The sequence below is a fragment of the Neofelis nebulosa genome, chromosome 2 (genome assembly GCF_028018385.1).
Source record: "Neofelis nebulosa isolate mNeoNeb1 chromosome 2, mNeoNeb1.pri, whole genome shotgun sequence".
In the NCBI taxonomy this organism is placed as follows: Eukaryota; Metazoa; Chordata; class Mammalia; order Carnivora; family Felidae; genus Neofelis; species Neofelis nebulosa.
In genome coordinates, this window is record NC_080783.1 from 23,676,351 (window position 1) to 23,697,581 (window position 21,231).

Sequence of the window (21,231 nt, forward strand, 5' to 3'; positions counted from 1 at the left end):
CGGTCCGTGAGTTCGAGCCCCGCGTCGGGCTCCGTGCTGACAGCTCGGAGCCTGGAGCCTGTTTCAGATTCTGTGTCTCCTTCTCTCTCTGACCCTCCCCCATTCATGCTCTGTCTCTCTCTGTCCCAAAAATAAATAAAACTTAAAAAAAAAAATTAAAAAAAAAAAACAAACACTATGGTACTGGCACAAAAATAGACACATATATCAATAGAACAGAAGAGAAAGCCCAGAAATGAACCCCCAATTTTATGGTCAATTAATCTTCAACACATCAGGAAAGAATATCCAATGGGAAAGAGACTGTCTCTTTGACAAATGGTGTTTGGAACAGAACAATTACATGCAGAAGAATAAAACTGGACCACTTTCTTATGCCATACACAAAAATGAATTCAAAATGGATTAAAGACCTAAATGTGAGGCCAGAAACCATAAAATTCCTATAGAGAACACAGGCAGTAACCTCCTTGACATTGGCTATAGCAACTTCTTTCAAGGTGTCTCCTGGGGAAAGGGAAACAAAAGCAAAAATAAACTATTGGGACTTCATCAAAGTAAAAAGCTTCTGCACAGCAAAGGAAACTGCAAAACTAAAAGGCAAACAACAGAAAGGGAGAAGATATTTGCAAATGACATATCTGAAAAAGGGTTAGTATTCAAAATGTATAAAAAATTTATAAAACTCAAAATCCAAAAATACATAATCAAGTTCAAAATAAGCAGGAGACATATTTTTCCAAAGAAGACATCCAGATGGCCAACAGACACATGAATAGATGCTCAATATCACTGATGATCAAGGAAATACAAATCAAAACTACAATGAGGGGGCACCTTGGTGGTTCGGTCAGTTAAGTGTCCAACTTCAGTTCATGTCATGATCTCACAGTACATGGCTCAAGCCCCACATGGGATTCTGCGTTGATGGCTCAGAGTCTGGAGACTGCTTATGTGTCTCCTCTCTGTCTCTCTGCTCCCCCCCCTTGTGTTCTCTCTCAAAAATAAATAAAAAAGAAACTATAATGAGATATCACCTTACACCTGTCAGAATGGCTAAAATCAACAACACAAGAAAACAACAGACGTTGGTGAGGATATGGAGAAAGGGGAACCCTCTTGCACTATCAGTAGGAATGAAAACTGGTACAGCCTACTATGGAAAACAGTATGCAGGTTTCTCAAAAAGTTAAAAATAGAACTACCTTATGATCCAGCAATTGTACTACTAGTGTTTACCTAAAGTATACAAAACTACTAATTCAAATGGATACATGCACCCTGATGTGTATAACAGCATTATCTACAATAGTCAAATTATGGAAACAGCCCAAGCATCCATCGATTAGTAAATACATAAAGAAGATGCAATATATACATACAATGGAATATTACTCAGCCCTAAACACGAATGAAATCTTGCCATTCACAACAATACGAATGGAGCTAGGTGAAATAAGTCAGAGAAAGACAAATACCATATGATTTCACTCATGTGAAATTTAAGAGATAAAACAAAGGAGCAAAGGGGAAAAAAGAGTCATGTAACTATAAAGATCAAACTGATGGTTACCAGAAAGGAAGTCGCTGGGGATGGGTTAAATAGTGATGGAGATTAAGGAGGGTAGTTGTAATAAATACCGGGTGTTATATGAAAAGTGTTGAATCTCTATATTATACACCTAAAATTAATATCACACTATATATTAACTGGAATTTAAATTAAAACGTCTAAATATATCACTGCTAATTCCTTTCTGAAAAAAAAACTATTTAGTAACCAGTCAAATCCAGTATTGAGCAATTCTAAAGATAATTAAAGAAATAAAGATTCCATTATAATTCACATTGAAGGATTCTCACTAACATAGTGTATATAGGGTTGGTAGATGAACCGGCCACCACCTATAGCTTCAAGAATAGTCATTCATATTTCATTTAAGTAAAAGAAAATTAAATGTATGCTGCCAAAATATTTTACAATCCATCTACTTACAAAAAGAATTGGTTTACAGAATTGAAATACATATTTAAAACAGGATAATTCAAAATAATTACAAATAAAAGATTTTACCAAATTTAATTCTAAATGTGCTTGAATATATGGTTAAAAGACAATGGTATTCGGCTACTTAGTTCTGATAATTGTGAAAAAGAAAGCATATATGTTCTGGAAAACCAAGATTTTATTCTGGCAATGCATATGAGACATATATACCACCTGCAGATCACTTTAGTAAAATAATTGGTAACTTGATGAAAAAGGCTCTTTAGTATCAGTATGGTAATAAGAAACATTCTTCAACTGGATATACCTTCTGCAAACCTGTGATAGAAAGCAAGCAAGACTATTCTTTCTAAGCCTGGGCTGTAGGTAAAAAATTAATAGGAATATTTCACCTACCTCGATAATACATTAGTTTCAATCTGATAATGTAAAATATAATTATAATGAAAAAGTAGCTATCTAGCAGTCTTAGCTAGCTGAAAAACTAACCTAGTTAACTACTGCACTGAGACTCCCATGTTCTGAAAAATGGGTGGACTGAATTAGAGTTCTTACAATGCACTAGAGGTCAGAATGTAATAAATCTACTTCTTCGTCTTACAGAATTTCCAAATTCAGATTCACATAAAATAAATGCAAAAAGATAGATTTCTGCATTAAGAGCTATGTCAGAGCAATCACTGAGGAGCAGTTACTGGGATGCTGCCTAAAAATTGGGATGAGGTTAGGTTTTCAGGCTCCTGATGGGGCAAATTATGATCAGTGAGACCTTACTTAAAGATCAAGTCATATATGGCATATGGTGAAAGTGTCTCATGCATACTTCCAAGTTATTTCTTTTTTCTCAAACCCTCAAACCTCCCCCCTTTTGACATGATCTTTTTCTTGACATGTTCTTTATTTTACCACAAATGTTGTAGTTTTTATCACAAGTAAATAGTGTGTCACAGTACCTATAGTCTATTCCCACCATCTAACCCTCCACTTCATTTCCATGTCAATAACCTTGAAGTTGATTGAAATATTCAGTCTCAAAAAAAATTCTGAGGAATATGTCAATTATCAGTTGAAAAAACAAACAATTTATTCTGTCCAGATTTTAACCCTCAGTGTGAATTAAGATGGACCAAAAATGAGAGAATCCCTCTGCCATCATATGCCTAATGAATAGTGGATGAAGAGGAGAGAGAAAGAATTTGAGTAGAGTGACTAAAAAAGGCTAAGTTGATTTTTCTGTTGTGAAAACACAAGAACATCACTGGAATTCTCATTCATTTAGAAGAAAACTATGTAAAGTGACTTATATACCATCTTGCACATAAAAATACTCAATAAATTTTACTGTTACCACAACTACCAGATACACTCAATTCCTCTAACAGCAAGATTTATTTACCTAAAATAGGGGGCATGCCAGTAGATAAATATCTTCTAATGGACAAAATATCAGGATACATGATTATTAGTAACACTATATATCTTTATAAAAGAATTTAAACTTTTATGAATCTCTATTTTGAGTCTAAGAAAGCTGTCTTACTTTCAACAACTTCATGAATCATATAAAAGAGCAAATGTTTTATCTTACCTGAAATGTAAACCCATAATAGGTTAAAAAATACTTAGAAAAATAATGCCAAGTTTCTTAAGCTGAACTATAAATGTGCAGCATTGCATCAACTCCCTTTTTAAATACACATTTGCAGGCCTATTTGTACTTATCCCAGGAAAGAAAGCATAGGAATTGATTAAAGTATTAGACCTTAAAGTTTTTCTGACCATTAAATTGGTTTTCAGGGACTTGCTTTCTATTTGCACAAATGAAGTTTACTCAGTAAAACAATTTAAATTCATTTCATGGTGATGCTTCTGTTATGACCTTCCTACTGCCCATATGCTTAATAAAAATAAAATAAAAGTTGTACTAAAAAATAAAATTTATAATATTTGTATAAACAATATTTTAAACTATATAATATTTTCTCATTACATTAATACAGCATCATTGTGGTTTTAAAACAAATCTTTTACTAAGACACCAGATTCTATTTAAAGTACAGTAAAGTAAAAGTTATTCAGTGGAACATTCTATTTACATTTGTGTATCATAAAGAACACACATCTTACATGTCTTTTCTTTTTTTATATTCTATTTATTTATTCATTCAAACTTTTATTTAAATTCTAGCTAACATATAGTGTAATATTAGTTTCAGAAGTAGAATTTAGGGGTCCCTGGTTGGCTCAGTTGGTTAAGCATCCAACTTCTGCTCAGGTCATGATCTCACAGCTCATGAGTTCAAGCCCCGCGTTGGGCTCTGTGCTGACAGCTCAGAGCCTGGAACTTGCTTCAGATTCTGTCTCCCTCTCTCTCTGACCCTCCCCTGCTCATGCTCTGTCTCTCTCAAAAATAAATAAACATTTTAAAAAAGTAGAATTTAGTGATTCATCAGTTACATATAACACCCATTACTCAACACAAGTGCCCTCCTTAATACCCATCACCCATTTAGCCCATCTCCCACTTACCATCAATCCTGTTCGTTCTCTATAGTTAAGAGTCTTTTATGGTTTGCTTCCCTCTTTCTTTTCCCCTTCCCCTATGTTCATTTGTTTTGTTTCTTAAATCCCACATATGAGTGAAATCATATGGTGTTTGTCTTTCTCTGACTTATTTCACTTAACATAATACACCCTAGCTCCATCCACATTGATCCAAATGGCAAGATTTCATTCTTTTTGATGGCTAAGTAATATTCTATTATATGTATATACCACATCTTTTTTATCCATTCATCAGTCTATGGACATTTGGGGTCTTTCCATAATTTTGCCATTATTGTAATGCTGATATATGAACATCAGGGATGTGTGTCCAATCAAACCAGTATCTTTGTATCCTTTAGGTAAATACCTAGCAGTGCAATCGCTGGGTATTAGGGTAGTTTTATTTTTAACCTTTTGAGAAACCCACCTCCTATTTTCTAGAGTGGCTGTACCAGTTTGCATTCCCACCAGTAGTGTAAGATGGTTTCCCTTTCTCCACATCTTCACCAACATCTATTGTTTCCTGTCTTATTAATTTTAGCCATTCTGACAAGTGTGAGGTGGTATCATAATTTTGATTTGTATTTCCCTGATGATGTTACTGAACATCTTTTCATGTGTCTGTTGGCCATCTGGATGTCTTCCTTAAAAAAATACTGATTGATTCCTATCTTCTGCCCATTTCTTAACTGGATTATTTGTTTTGGGGGTTTTGAGTTTGATAAGTTTATATATTTTAGATACTAATTCTTTATCAGATATGTCATTTGCATGCTTTTTCTTAATGAAATGGCAGGATGACTATCTAATTTCCCCATTTCAAGAAACCAGCATATCAAAATCTATAATTAAAATATAAACTTTTAAGATACTCATATTTGTATCATACTATAAAAGTACTGTCCCCAAATCTCCATGTTTCAAATTATAAATGTGATTTAATAGTGTGCTCTTAAAAATTATTTTTATTGGGTTATTTTGTTATACAATTTGACAAAAGGAAGCATACATTTACTTGTTTATCTGCACCAAAGTAAGCCATCTTTGTCATGTATTTTTCTCATGCATAAACAAAAAGCAAATTAACTTATGGTAACAGTATTACATTATTTCCAATTACAGTATTACCAATTATTTCATTATTTTCAACTGGTTGTAAGTTCATTTAACCCACTAATATTAATACTGGAATAATTGTTGGACAGCCAAAATGGGTTCAACCATATTAGAGGAAAACTTTCATTATATTCTTAACCAAAAAAGAAAGGGGTATACCCATGTCCAGAAAAAATACCTTCTTAATTTAACAAGCAATTACCTAAACACTAAACCATAAAATTTTATGGGCCTCATTATTATCTTTATTTCCACAGTGTTTGTTTCTGAATGTCATTAAATTAAATGGTTCTTCAGAAAAGCTGGATACTCTCTGACCTTCTATAGAAGTGAATTTTGTAAGTGAAGTTAGGGCTGCTTCTAATTTTAGATGCTTCTAAAAGCATCTAATTTTTCTTCAATATTAACTGCCATTTAATTTTAATTTTCTTTATTTATATTTTCAGGCAGAAGGTTAAAAAAGGTATTTCATTATTTTTAAAATGATACATTTTAATCTTCTAATTTGCAATTCCTAGTCAGTTTTTCTTTTCTGTCAAACCTTTAGTACACTCAATAAAACTTTTCTGGTCTGCATTATATTTCTTTAATGTAAAGCCCAGCAAAGGACCACAGTACTCTAAATGGGGCAAGACTTAACTTTATAGTTCATTGTTAAAATTTCCATCATGAAGGGAAAATGATACCTACTCCAAAGGAATGGTATAAAAAAAGGGCAAAATCATCAATTAATTACTCTAAAAATTATTTTTAAGTTTGTTTATTTATTTATTTAGAGCACAAGCTGGGGAGGGGAAGAGAGAGAAGGGGACAGAGGATCCAAAGCAGGCTCTGTGTTGACAGCAGAGAGCTGGATGCAGGGTGCAAACTCACAAACTGTGTTATCATGACTGGAGCCAAAGTTGGACGCTTAACCCACTGAGCCACCCAGGCGCTCTAAAAATTATTAAAAGCTTAACAAAGCTTAACAAAAGCTTAACAAAAAGTCAAAATGTTAACAGCACACATTCACTTAAGTCCCTCCTATTTGTCACACATAGGCCTTGGGGGCTACACTCTCTATGATATGGAGTTCACAAAATAACAACAAAGTATATACATTAGATAACTAGATGCAAAAGATATAAATTTCAATCTCCCTCATAAATATACAGTATTAAGTTAAGGACAGTCTAAATAAATGAAGGGATATACCATGTAAATAGAAGACTAAAATTTATAAATACATCAATCCTTAAAACTATATATGAATATGTAAATATATGTGTATGTACATAGACACACTCACACACACACACACACACACACACACACTCATTCTTCCCAATTCATGTTATAAATTCAACTCAAAATCAAACCCCCACCTTTCTACCGAAATTAACAAAGTGACTCTAAAATTTATATGGAAATACAAAGGACCTAGAATAGCCAAATTATCTTTAAAAAAAGAACAAAGCTATAGGACTAACACTACTTGACCTCAAGAACTTACCTAAAGCTACAGTAATCAGGAGTGTGGTAACAGAATAAAGACAAATAAGTAGATAAATGAAACAGAAAAGAATCTAGAAATAGACCCACAATTATAGGGTCAAGTAATTTTCAATAAATATGCCAAAGAAATTCAGGGATGGATGAAAATTTTTTAAGAATGGTGCTGGAACAATTGGATATTCTTATAAAAAAGAAAATTAACCTGTAGCTCCTGCCTTACACCATATACAAAAATGAATGATAGATATAAACTGAAATAAAAATTCTAAATCTTTAAAGGTTTTAGAAGAAAGCACAGAATAATATCTTTCAGACCTGGGAGTAGGCATTGGTATCGCAGACAAAATATCAAAAGCAATACTATAAAACAATTAATTAGACTTCATCAAAATTTAAAACTTCTGCTCACCCAAAGACACCATAAAGAAATTAAGTGAAGCCACAAACTGGGAGAAAATATTCACAATATTCTGATAAAAGATTTGTATGCATAATATGTAAAGAACATTTACAACTCAACAATAAGACAAACAATTCAACTAAAAATGGGCAGGACTTACACAGAAAGCAGGAGAAATGAACAGCCAATAATTATACATACACACACACACACACACACACACACAAACAAACACATTCAACACCATTAGGTATTGGGAAGTACATATCAAAACCATAAAAAGCCGCTACTATACAATTACAAAAATGGCTAAAATAAAAAACCTTAATGAAACTTAATGTTGGTGACAATGTGGGGCAACTAGAACTCTCATATATTGCTAGTGAGAATTTAAAATGATCCAACTGAATGTTGGAACATGGACTGTCGATTTCTTATAAATATGCACTTATCCTAAACCAAGTCTAGAAATCCCACGCCTAAGTTTTTAACCAAAAGAAGAAGACACATTCCCATAAGAAGACATACACAAATCTTCATAGTAGTATTATTCACTAGGGACCACATTTGGAAACGATCTAGTAGAAAAAGAGTAAACAAAATGTGGTATACATCACACAAAAGAATACTACATAGCAATAAAAGGGGAAAAATTACTGATAAATTCAAAAATCATACACATATTTTACAGAGTTTATGCTGAGTATAAGACACCAAACACAAATAAATGCGCATTCTATGATTCCATTTATGAAATTCTCAAACAGGCAAACTGGTCAAATATCAGAATACTGATATATCAAAACACTGATTGCAGGGGCAGAGATGCAAGGGACATGCAGAAAGGACACAGAAATCTCTGGGTAGATAGGAATGTTCTATATTAAGATGGGTATGGAGGTCACAAAACTATCTGCCAAAATTCTGTAGCTACGACTTGTACATTTTAATTTATGTAAACTGTAACTCAAAAAAAGAATTGTAAAAAGGAAGATATTAAGTGGGTGCAGGGTGGGGTGTCGGGAGGGATAGAGATGAAATAACCACAGCAGAAACATGCCAAGTGTTGAAACTAAGAGGCCCATGAGGTTCATTATTCTATCTTGACTTTCTAAATGCTTGATATTTTTTCAGAATTAGGAGGTTATTATATGCAAATAAATAAATTGCTGTGTACCAGCCTTCTGGAAGAAATTCCACTTTTGGTTGTTTATTCAGTGTTGCTGCTATTGCTAATAAGGTTGACAAAGATAATGATGATGATGCTATTCTACCCACTTAATATATATCGTATACCAGGTACTATGTTCATTATCCTGTAATGGGAATTGTTGCCTTCATCAAGTTTACAGGAGTATTGAGAAAATTAACAAGGAAATACAATATAATATACAATACAAACTCAGATAGCCATAAACTGTAGTGAATGTTATGAAAGAAAGAAAGGGTGCTGTCATGCAGAATACTGGTTTAATCTTTATTGAGCACTGACCATGTAATAGGCATTGTGCTAAACACTTTTAAATTATTCCCCTCAGGGAAAGATAATATCAATCCATTTACATAAGAGGAAAATGACTGATAATTATATTATTATATCTAATAAAGGGTAGAGCATCATATATTTGTGTTGCTCTATCCACAATACCTGATCTGATATCAACGTCTGTTCTAAACCAAAATCTGAGTGGGGTTAGTAATGCTGAGTTTGATAACAGCAAATACTGTACTTTCAAGAACCTAAATGTACCACAAAATTTTGTTTGATTTTATTATTATTCTGCTGTAGTCAGATAAATCAACCTACAAGAAGGTTATGCAGGGTATAATGTATTCCCTATTTCCATCATGTCCCTCCATCCAGTCTATTTTCCAACAAAAACAAGCTCACATGCTTTTCTTCAAAACTATCCATCGGCCTCACATCTCACTCAGAGGGGAAAAAGCAAAGTTCTAACAAAGGCCTGTACCAATTGCCCCTGGTTCTAGCCACTATGGTCTCCTTACTAGTCCCCTAACAAACCAAGCCATGCTCACCATAGGTTCTCTGTACTTCCTCTTCTCTCTGCCTGAAATTCCCTTTTCCCAAGTTTAGACATGACCTTCTCCCTCAGTTTCTTCAGATATCAGACAGGACTTCCCTCACCACCCTATATAAAACTGCACCCCATTTATTATCTCTACCAGATTTACCCATGTTACTTTTCTTCATAGAGTTTACCATCACATGTTATATGTGTTACCATACACATGTAGTTAGTGGCTATCTTATTAGACAGAACAGCCTTAGAGAGTATTAGTAGTGCAGAGAGAGGAAATGGCGGCAGGGGGCGGGGGGGAGGAAGTCTCTCACTGAGTGAGTAGAAGAGGTAGAACATCATGCCGTCACAGAAAGTGAAGGAATAGAAGAATGAAATAGGATGCACAGTTGAGTAGAATAGGTGTGGTGGAAGTCAGACTACAGGATATTAAAATACAAGTACAATGAGGCTTTAGGAGTAAACCATCCAACTGAGAATATTTTCAATGTCTACATTATGAGAAGGTGACATAAAGCACTGGTCAAGATACAAAACAAGATTAAGCAAACAGGTTCTTAATTAATAAAACTTGTAATAGCTTTTGTGGACCTCAGACTGAGGTGAATATTGTACCATGTCAACTACCAGGTAAAACAAGGTTTATGAAATAGTGTCAACTGTAAATGATATGATAATTCCAAGCGATGCTTTCTAGTCTTCATTCAATGATCAACAACTCCTTAAATGTGTGGCAGGTTGCTTAAATTCTACCCCTGCATTTAAAATGACAATTGGAATTACATCAAAATAAACTATTGAAACTACATCAAAATAAAAAGGTTTGCACAGTGAAAGAAACCATCAACAACAACAAAAAAAGCAATCAACTGAAATGGAGAAGATATTTGCAAATGATATATCCAATAGGAGGTTAATATCCAAAATATATGAAGACCTTATACAACTCAACACCAATTTTGAAATGAGTAGACAAGCTGACATTTTTCCGAAAAAGACATACAAATGTCCAACAGACATGTGAAAAGATGATCTACATCACTAATCATCTGGGAAATTCCAATCAAAATTACAATGAGATATCTATTACCTCACACCTGTCAGAATGGCTAGTATGAAAAACAAAAGAAACAAATGTTGGCAAGGATGTAGAAAAAAAGGAACCCTCATGCACTGTTGGTGTAAATGTAAATTGGTGCAGCCACTATGGAAAAGAGTATAGAGGGTTCTCAAAAATTAAAAATTGAAATACTATATGATCCACTAATTCCACTACTATTTACCCAAAGAAAATGAAAACACTAATTCAAAAAAATAAATACACCCCTATGTTTACTGCAGCATTACAATAGCCAAGATATGGAAGCAACCTAAAGTGTCCATTGATAGACAAATGGATAAGGAAGATGTGATATTCTCTCTCTCTCTCCCTCTCTCTCTCTCTCTCTCTCTCACACACACACACACACACACACACACACACACACAAATATTATGCAGCCATAAAAAGGATGAGATCTTGTTCTTTGCAACAACATGAATGGATCTAGAGGGTATTCTGCTAAGTGAAATAAGTCAGAGAATGAAAAACACCATATGATTTCACTCATATGTGGAATCTAAAAAACAAGACAAATGAATAAACAAAAAGTATAATTAGACCTATAAATACAGAGAACAAATTGATGGTTGCCAGAAGTTAAGGGAGGTGGAGGGGAGGGGAGGATGGACAAAATAGATGAAAGAAAGTGGTAGATACAGGCTTCCAGTTATGGGATGAATAAGTCACACAAATAAAAGGCACAGCATAGGGCATAAAGTCAATGATATAATGGCAACAGATGGTAGCTACATTTGTGGTGAACATAGCATAACATATAGAGGTTGAATCACTATGTTGGTTCGGGTGAATCACACCTGAAAATAATGTAACTGTGTCACAAATAAAAAAAAAAATATTTAAAACTTTAGCAATCTAGAGCCATGAATTAAAGCTCATTTGAGAAAATAAAACTTTTCCCTATGTTCTTGTAGCTAAAAACACCTGCAGATTAAAAGTGAAGGGATGGAGAAACCTTTATCCGCAAATAGATGTCCAAAGAAAGCCAGAGTAGCAATGCTTAATATCAGACAAACTCGACTTATTTGCTCTTGTATTGTTTTTATCCTGCTTTGGTATCAGGGTAGTACTGGTCTCACGGAATGATTTGGAATGTGTTCCCTCTATTCTGTTATTGTAAGATTTTGATAAAGATTGTCATTAATTTTTTTTTTTTTTAATGTTTGGTAGAATTCACCAACAAAACCAACCAAGTGGCCTTGCAGTTTTCTTTGCTGGGAAATTTTTGATTCCTAATTCAACTTTCATTCTTGTTATTAGTCTAAGAAGATTTCCTACTTCTTGGATACAAGATTCATGATTGAATCATGGTAACTTGTTTGTTTTTAGGGACTATTTTTTTCCATAAGTTATCTAAATCGTTAGTATATAATTGTTTGTAGGAATCTTTATCACAGTGCATATTTCTGTGATTAGCTCTTGTATTGTTTTCTATTCCATTTCTCATTTTGGTTTTTGAGTCTTTTTTTTTCTTAGTTAATACAGTTAAAGCATTGCCAATTTTGTTTTTGTTTTTTTTAGAAAAACTGGTCATTACTTTCAATGTTATATTATTATTTATACTGGTCTCTATTTTATTTCTGATTTTTGTTATTTCCTTCTATTAAATTTCAGCTAGGTTTCTTCTTTTTCTAGTACCTTGTGGTGTAATGTTGCTTATTTGAACTTTTTTTCTTAATACAAACATTTATAGCATAAATTTCACTCCAGCATCTGCCTTTGCTGTATCCCATAGATTTTGGAATATTGTGTTTTCTTTTTCTTTTGTTTTGAGAAATATTTTGATATGCCATTTGTTTTATTTGCCCCATTGTTTGTGCAGTACTGTGTTAATATTTACATATTAAATATTTAATATTTACATTGTAGATTTTCCAGCTTTGTTTTATTGTTGTACCATTGCAGTTGAAAAATATACTTGGTATGATTTCAGTCTTCTCAAATTTGTAATATTTATTATGTTTCTTTTTTATGTGATTCAACCAGGGGATTTTTCTGTGTGTATTTGAAGAAAATGCGTATTTCTATTTTTCTTGGAGGGAATGTTTTATATATATCCTATAGAACCATGTATTCTGAAGTATTCAAGTAAAAAAAATGCTCTTGTTGAAAAAAAAGTAATCATTACTCTAACTGAGGGCACACATTGAAAATAAAGCATATCAGAGGGGAGGTGAGTGGGGGATGGGTGAAAGATGAAGCAGATTATGAGTACACGTATCATGATTAGCACTGAGTAATGGTGTACAGAATTGTTGAATGACTATATTGTATACCTGAAACCAACATAACACTGTATATTAACTACACTGGAATTAAAATTAAAAACTTAATTAAAAAAAAATATTAGAGCGGTGCCTGGGTGGTTCAGTCTGTTAAGCGTCCGACTTCAGCTCAGGTCATGGTCTCACAGTTCATGAGTTCGAGCCCCGCATTGGGCTCTGTGCTGACAGTCAAAGTATGGAGCCTCCTTTGGATTCTGTGTCTCCCTCTCTCTCTGCCCCTCTGCTGCTCATACTCTGTCTCTCTCTCTCAAAAATAAATAAATCATTAAAAATAAAATTTAAATAATAATAAGTTTCAAATAATGAGTTTCAAAATATGTTTAAGCAAGTGTAATAGTAGTAATTGTGTAAGAAATTGCATTTGGATGTTTTGCCTATTCTTTAACATGTTTAAAGTGGTCACAATAACCAAACACATGTAATTTAGAAAAAACTTTTAATGAAACTTAACTGATTGCAATACCTGTCAAAAGTTACAAAACAAAAGGATTTTTACAAGTTTATCTTATGTTTTTAATTTTTAATTGAGTATTAAAATATATGTGCAATAAATATAAAAAATAAAATGACAAGTGAGCCATACTTTAATATAAAAGTACAGTTATATTCTCCTTTTTCAAGAAAGATTGTCAAACTACTATTTATATTATTACTCTAGTGTAGCTAGTATACACTTTTACCTTTAATGTAACTATAAATACTTTTTAATAGTACATTTTCCCCTTTAAAACACCTCTGTGTAAAGAAATTTTCCAGCTATTTCTAAAACTTTTTTTTATCAAGGTATAATTTGTACATAACACAGTTTCAGGTGTACAACACAATGATTCATATTTGTATATAGTGTAAAACAACCACAATAAGTATAGTTAACATTCATCACCATACATACATATATATACCATACATGAAACTATATTTTATATAAGACAATCCGCATTTGTAGCAAGATAGGGAAAACCTCAGTTCTAAAATTGGAATTGCTTACAACAGAGAAAAAGACCATTTTTTTAAGGTATAGCAATTCAAATGATATTTTAGAGTGAAATATTTCCCTTCTCATGTCTTCCTTTATGCTTCATCATTACCGAATTTCAAAAATATTAATGATGTGATGATTAAAAAAATCCAAGGATGACAGCCTTTAGAGATATTGATAATAATAACTGACATTTTCAAAGTACTTTGTGATTTACACAGTTCTTTAATATAGATTGTCTCATTTAATTATCACATCACTCCCTAGGAGTTAATAATATTATGTATAATTACTCCCAGTTTAACAATAAGAAAACTGAGTTAATAAGTAAAAGAATAATGGAAGCCAGGTATTTGAACCTTAAGTTTGATACTCTTTCCATGGCAACTCTCTTCTCCAGATAAATATTAACCTTATAGCTACATGATTTCTCTAACTTTTCTAGATACATCATTAAATGCTACCAGTATTATCAGGACAATATATAACATATCTGTAAGCCCAACTCTTTTTACATACTAAATATTCTTATTAGAAAAAAATATTTAACATCTACACTTACCTTGCCTCAAAAAATAGCTTTAAGGGGCGCCTGGTGGTTCAGTAGGTTGAGTGCCTGGTTCTTGACTTCAGCTTAGGTCATGATCTCCTGGTTTGTGAGACTGAGTCCTGTGTTGGGCTTTGCACTGTGAGCACAGAGTATGCTTGGGATTCTTCCTCTCCTCCTCTCCACCCCATCCCCTCACCTCTCCTCTCTCTCAAAGTAAATAAAAACATTTTTTAAAAAATCTTTAAAAAATAAGTTAAAAGAAAGAAGTAGCTTTAATCCTGAAAAGGAAAACTTTAGGGTAAATTCTATAAAGGGAATCCCACATTTATTACTAATTCCTATTGGAAAAATACCTTCAAAAGTCAAATTGAAACACCTGTGTGATAAAACATTACAATTTGGGGCAAACTTGTAGTAAGACAGTAGTAGTTGGTAATATTTACAAAACATTTTCTAAGAATATATCCAAAAATTAGGTGCCATAAAAGTACAAAGTACTTAATATTCACTCAATGACATAAATATTAGGAATCTACTAAGGGTCAGGCATCTTTCCTTCAAATTTTTCATGTCAAGTAGATTAAAGCAAATAAATATTTTTTTCTTTTCTAATCTGTTAAAGTTTAATTATATCAAATAAGATAGATTTGAGAGAGAATCAGAAGCCATTGAAACTAAAATTACACTTTAATAAATATAGCAAATCTTATATACATTTAGTAATCTGATATTTTAGTAAACACAAAAAAGAAACAGATTTCATTTGAGTGATATCTGTTTAGATTATGAGCTAATAATTTGCAAATGAATAGTTTATATGGTTTTGATTATAGCTATTAAATATGATATTCAATAATAAACCAGTGATCAACAATGGTTATTTAATGTCACTATGGCAAAACTCATTGAACAAAGAGATTCTATCTATTCAAAGGAAAATTAGCGAACTCAAGCAATAATTCAAAGGAGATCAGGAACTGAAACAGTATGCCAAGCATCACTCTGAAAAATTTGCTGTGTCAAATTCCCAGTGCATCCATTAGGTGTCTATACAATAACACAGTGAGCAGCAGGGCCAATAGTGCAAACCACTTCTGAGAAATGAACTAAGAATAGAGAGAATGCTGGTTCTAGTGACTTATTCCATGGATCGTCATACACTTCTCTCTAAAACATAAAATATCAAACAGTATACCCATAGATAGTATGAAATTTGTACAATGTGTAAAAACTTTCTATGAGTGTAAATAGTAAGTGAATAAATGATCATACAAATTATCTTTTATTCTTTTATTCACCATGACCTTTTTTTAATTTTATTTATTTATTTACTTTGAGAGAGAGAAAGAAAGAAAGAACATGACCAGGGAAGGGGCAGAGAGAGAGGGAGAGGGAGAGAATCCCAAGCTGGTCCATACACGACACAGGGCTCGAACTCACAAACCATGAGATCATGACCTAAGCCAAGAGTCATATGCTTAACAAACTGAGCAATGCAGGCACCCCTCACCACCACCTTTTAAAAAGTAGCTTATCTTAAAAATTTTCCTCACTTTGCAATACAAAGTTTTGTTTCTTTAAACTTTTTTACAAAGATTTTAAAATATTATGCTCCTGTATGGTAGTTCTACTTATCTAATGTTTGGTTTTAGTATGATTCTTTAACAGAGAAAACTGTATGTTTAATTAAAAAATGGGGCGCCTGGGTGGCGCAGTCGGTTAAGCGTCCGACTTCAGCCAGGTCACGATCTCGCGGTCCGTGAGTTCGAGCCCCGCGTCAGGCTCTGGGCTGATGGCTCGGAGCCTGGAGCCTGTTTCCAATTCTGTGTCTCCCTCTCTCTCTGCCCCTCCCCCGTTCATGCTCTGTCTCTCTCTGTCCCAAAAATAAATAAAAAACGTTGAAAAAAAAAAAAAAAAAAAAAAAAAAATGAACAAAGCATGAACTTTCTCTACTTCATATCTAAGCATTGATTTTCCATCTAATATCATCTTAGATGAGTAGATTCATCTCTAGTCAACACATTCACATATGTATCTTTGCCAGAATAACAGTGCTTATCTAAATTTGTTCGCCAAAACTGCATGTCTTCCTATAATTTTAGAAAGAAAGATTTGGCTTCTGTCAAGTTTCTTCTCTATGCATAAATTCACGTTAGGAGATTATAAAATAGCAGTTTCCTTTGGGGAATTTTCAAATACTAAAATTTCTCTAGCGAGAAATACACTATCTCCTTCCTTCCTCTCTGCCTTCTATAAATTTACTATAATTTCAGAGATTAGCTTATACTCATAGGGGAAGATTTCACAAACCATGAAAAGACTATGAAAAACATAAGAAAGTGAATGCCACATAATAAATTAACATCTCCTATACAACTCCCTGCATTCAACTCTTGCTAGTGGGTTGCAATTGTGAGAGTTCTGATCAGTTCAATTAACTTGCTAGTGAAGCCTGTCACATTCTTTCTAACTAGAATTTAAATAGAATTCAGTTCAGAATTAAAGCTCTGGTACATTAACCACGTGTTAGCTTCATTCAGCTCTTTACTTCTATTTGGTCCAAAAGAAAAAAAAGTAATTTAAAAATTAACATACTCAGCTGCCTGTTTGTAGTGTTTCAAGTCTTTCTTCAAATTTTTGTTCTCATTTTCTAAAAGCATATTCTGGGTGTAGACATCTGGAACATTCCCAAGATCTCTAAGTTCAGTTAGTCCCTTCTGTATTAACTCATACCTAGGATAAAATCAAACAAAAGGTTTTATGTTGTTGCTTTCTACTAAATTGGTTTAATTTATGTACTATTCAAAAAGTTCTCCTAGGGGATATTTATAGAATTGATTTGTGGCATTAATTTTATAAATTAAAATGTCCACATTTACAATATATATTTAAAATAACAAATAATTAGTTGCTAGGTACTCATATCATCATAGTACATAAAACATAACCAAACATCTCATATGTTCTAGGCACTAATTCACTAACACTGGTGAAATTAACAAAATGGTCCAAGCCCCCATCTGTTCTAGTGTGGATAGTGATATGTTCCATGAAGTAAAATAAAGCAGCATAAGAGGCATAGAGAGACTAAGATAGAGACTGATGGGGGTGTTTGTGCTATTTTACATAGGATGAACACAGAAAGTATGATTGGTAAAGTGATATTTGAGCAGAGAACTAAAAGAAATAAAGGACTAAGTCATGTAGATATGAAGGGGAAGAGCATTATTGGCTGACAGAAGAGTAAATGTAAAGCCCTGAGAAAATGAGATGCTTGACATGTACCTTAAAAAACAAAAAGCCAGAGCAAGGGAGAGAGTGGTGAAAAATGGGTCAGGAAGACAGCAGGGAGCCAGAGAGAAAAATATGATTTTACTTGAATCAGATTGAAGCCATTGGAAGGCTTTGAGAAACAAGTTACACTGATCAGATTTATGTTTAAAAGGATTAGTCTGGCATCTCTTTGAAGAAACTAACTCTACAGGAGCAAGACTAGAATCAGAGATGCTGGTTTGGAGCCTGTTGCAATAGTTCAAAAGAGCAACAATGGTGGCATAAACAAAGTTGGTAGCAGTAGAGATTATGAGAAACAGGTCCCTTCTGAACAGGGTGTAAAACCGGGGCCAACTTATTGGTGAAGCCAAAAAAAAATTTTCTTATGAGTCAGCTGCCACGCATTGGTTAAAAAGTGGTCAAAGATGACTCCACGGTTTCTGGTGGAAAAACAAACATCCATTTATGAAGATGGGAATGAATGCAGTAGGAATTGGGTGATTGGAGAAATAAAGGAATTGCTTTTATTCATATTAAATGCAATATGAATATATTGCAAGTGAAGATAAATACTGGGAATAAATGTCAAGAGTTCAGGGAAACAGTCAGGACATGGAATTCAAACGTGGGAATCATCAGTAAAGAGATACTATTTAAAGTTACAAGACTGTTGTTGAAAGTGCTGCTATAAACACTGGGGTACAAGTGCCCCTATGCATCAGTACTCCTTTATCCCTTGGGGCAATTCCTAACAGTGCTATTGCTGGGTCATAGGGGAGATCTATTTTTAATTTTTTGAGGACCTCCACACTGTTTTCCAGAGCGGCTGCACCAGTTTGCATTCCCACCAACAGTGCAAGAGGGTTCCCGTTTCTCCACATCCTCGCCAGCATCTATAGTCTCCTGATTTGTTCATTTTAGCCACTCTGAATGGCGTGAGGTGATATCTCAGTGTGGTTTTGATTTGCATTTCCCTGATGAGGAGTGACATTGAGAGGGAGGGAGCCAAACCATAAGAGACTCTTAAAAACTGAGAATAAACTGAGGGTTGATGGGGGTGGGAGGGAGGGGAAAGTGGGTGATGGGCATTGAGGAGGGCACCTGTTGGGATGATGAGCAGTGGATGTTGTATGGAAACCAACTGGACAATAAATTTCATCTAAAAAATAATAAATAAATAAATAAATAAATAAATAAATAAATAAATACAGAAGATTTAAAAAAATAAAGTCATAAGACTGGACAAGGCCAGCTAGGGCATGACTATAAACAGAGAAGTAAAGAAGTCCCTGGACTGTTTCAAGATTGGGAAGAGAAAAAAAGACTACCAACTAGAGACTAAGACAGACAAGGGCTAGTGAAGTAGTGGGTGAATATGAGAGCACCGTTGCTCTCAAACCAAGTGAATAAAGTGTTCCAAGAAGGAAGAAATGAACAACAGTGACAAATGCTGAAAACAGACTGAATAAAGAGGAGTACTAAGAATCAGTCACTGAATTTGGCAATGTGCAGCACTGAAAAAACTTTCAGCACAGTCATGGAGACAATAGTGCACCCAGAGTAGGTATAAGACTAGGACATGAGGAACTGGTAATAAACTCTTTCAAGGAGACATACTGTAAAGTGGAGCCTAGGAAATCAAGATTATCCTATAAAAAGGATGTGGAGTTCAGGGTGTTTTTTGTCTTCCACTTTTTTAAAAATATAAAAAATATTATTGGACATCTATATGCTTATGGGAATGATCCAGCAGAGAGGGGAAAAGTTTACAATACAGAAAACAGAGGGGCCAATTGCTGAAGCAATGTCCTTGAGCAGCTAAGAGGATCTGGGGTCCAGTGGACAACTGGAGGGTTGGCCTTAGATGACAGTGTGCATGGCTCAGCTTCTGTGACAGGTGAGAAGAATGCCTGAGAACACAGGTGGCAAGCTAGTAAGTAGAGAGGGAGGCAGAGGTCATAGAATGTCTATTTTCTCAGTGACATAAGGAACATCAGAGAATCATTTACAGATTTTTAAATAATTATAATTTTAATTATATGTATACATGTAGCAATCAATAAAGCTAAATAAAAAAGTATAAACACAGAAAAATATTTCAGTAATAAAGTTATTAACAAAGAAATACCTACAAAGCTTGCTATATAGATGAGTTAAACATTTGTTTAAAAATGTTTAATTATCAGCATTTTTATGTTATAAATATTAATTTTATTAATATATTACACATTAATAGAAGCCCTGAAGAATACCCAAAGGGTTAAGATAATAGAATCAATATTAAGTCGGTCAAGTGTCTGACTTCATCTCAGGTTATGATCTCACGACTTGTGAGTTCAAGCCCTGTATCAGGCTCTGTGCTGACAGCTGTCTGTCTCTCTCTCTCAAAAATAAATAAACATTAAAATTTTCTTTAAAAAAAAGAATCAATATTAAGTAGTATTTGCCACAATTTATAAAACAACAAAATAGATAACAATTTAATCATAAATTCACTACTTCATATGTATTTAGAATGTGATTTATACTTATCTCCAAAGAGAAGATATAAGGGTTGATTGAAGTATTAGCCCATGAAGTTTTTCTGACCATAAAATTGGTTTCCAGCAACTTGCTTTATTTAACGCAGAAAAAAATCTTACTAAAGAAATCATTTCAGTAAGAAAAAAAAGTGGTATATAGTCCTTTTCTACATTAAATGTTATGTAAATAAATTAATATGTGGTAAAATAAATACAAATCAAGCATAATACATCATAACACATACTATATCATATATATCTTAGGACATTCAAAAATAATTTATCATGACAAATTTCTGTAATCTATATAAAAATGTCAAAGATGATTTAAACTCACTAATACTATTCTAATACTATAAGATCACTAGGAATCTTTTTTTTTCAACGTTTTTTATTTATTTTTGGGACAGAGAGAGACATAGCATGAACGGGGGAGGGGCAGAGAGAGAGGGAGACACAGAACCGGAAACAGGCTCCAGGCTCCGAGCCATCAGCCCAGAGCCTGACGCGGGGCTCGAACTCACGGACCGCGAGATCGTGACCTGGCTGAAGTCGGACGCTTAACCGACTGCGCCACCCAGGCGCCCCATGGATCACTAGGAATCTTAATCTACAAATTCTAGAAATATATTTCTCAGTAAAACAAGCATTTTGTATATAAGATATTTTGTTTTTGTTTCAGATGTGTGTGTGTGTGCGTGTGTGTGTGTGTGTGTGTGTGTGTGTGTTAAAGAAATATCCTGGCCTTTTTATTTCTTCCTCTTTATTCACTCACACTTAGAACAAGACTGAAAAGTGTTCAGATGGGGAAAAAAGATTGTTACATAACATTAGGAACTGGAAATAAAATTGCCAACAGAACTGCCAAAAAAATTACTACCAGTAAAATTACATCAAT

General features: G+C 33.6%; 1 protein-coding gene across 2 annotated transcripts in view; it reads right to left on the minus strand.

The window, feature by feature from the left end:
- Positions 1-21,231, minus strand: part of SPAG16 (sperm associated antigen 16) — a 1,005,541-nt gene that overhangs the window by 967,256 nt on the left and 17,054 nt on the right. The window contains exon 5 of one of the 2 annotated variants that reach the window (XM_058706047.1): positions 17,134-17,271. The exons of the other annotated variant lie outside the window; for it this stretch is intronic. Coding sequence (XP_058562030.1) covers positions 17,134-17,271 — 138 coding nt within the window. The remainder of the gene's footprint in view (positions 1-17,133; positions 17,272-21,231) is intronic. 2 annotated transcript variants of the gene reach the window in all.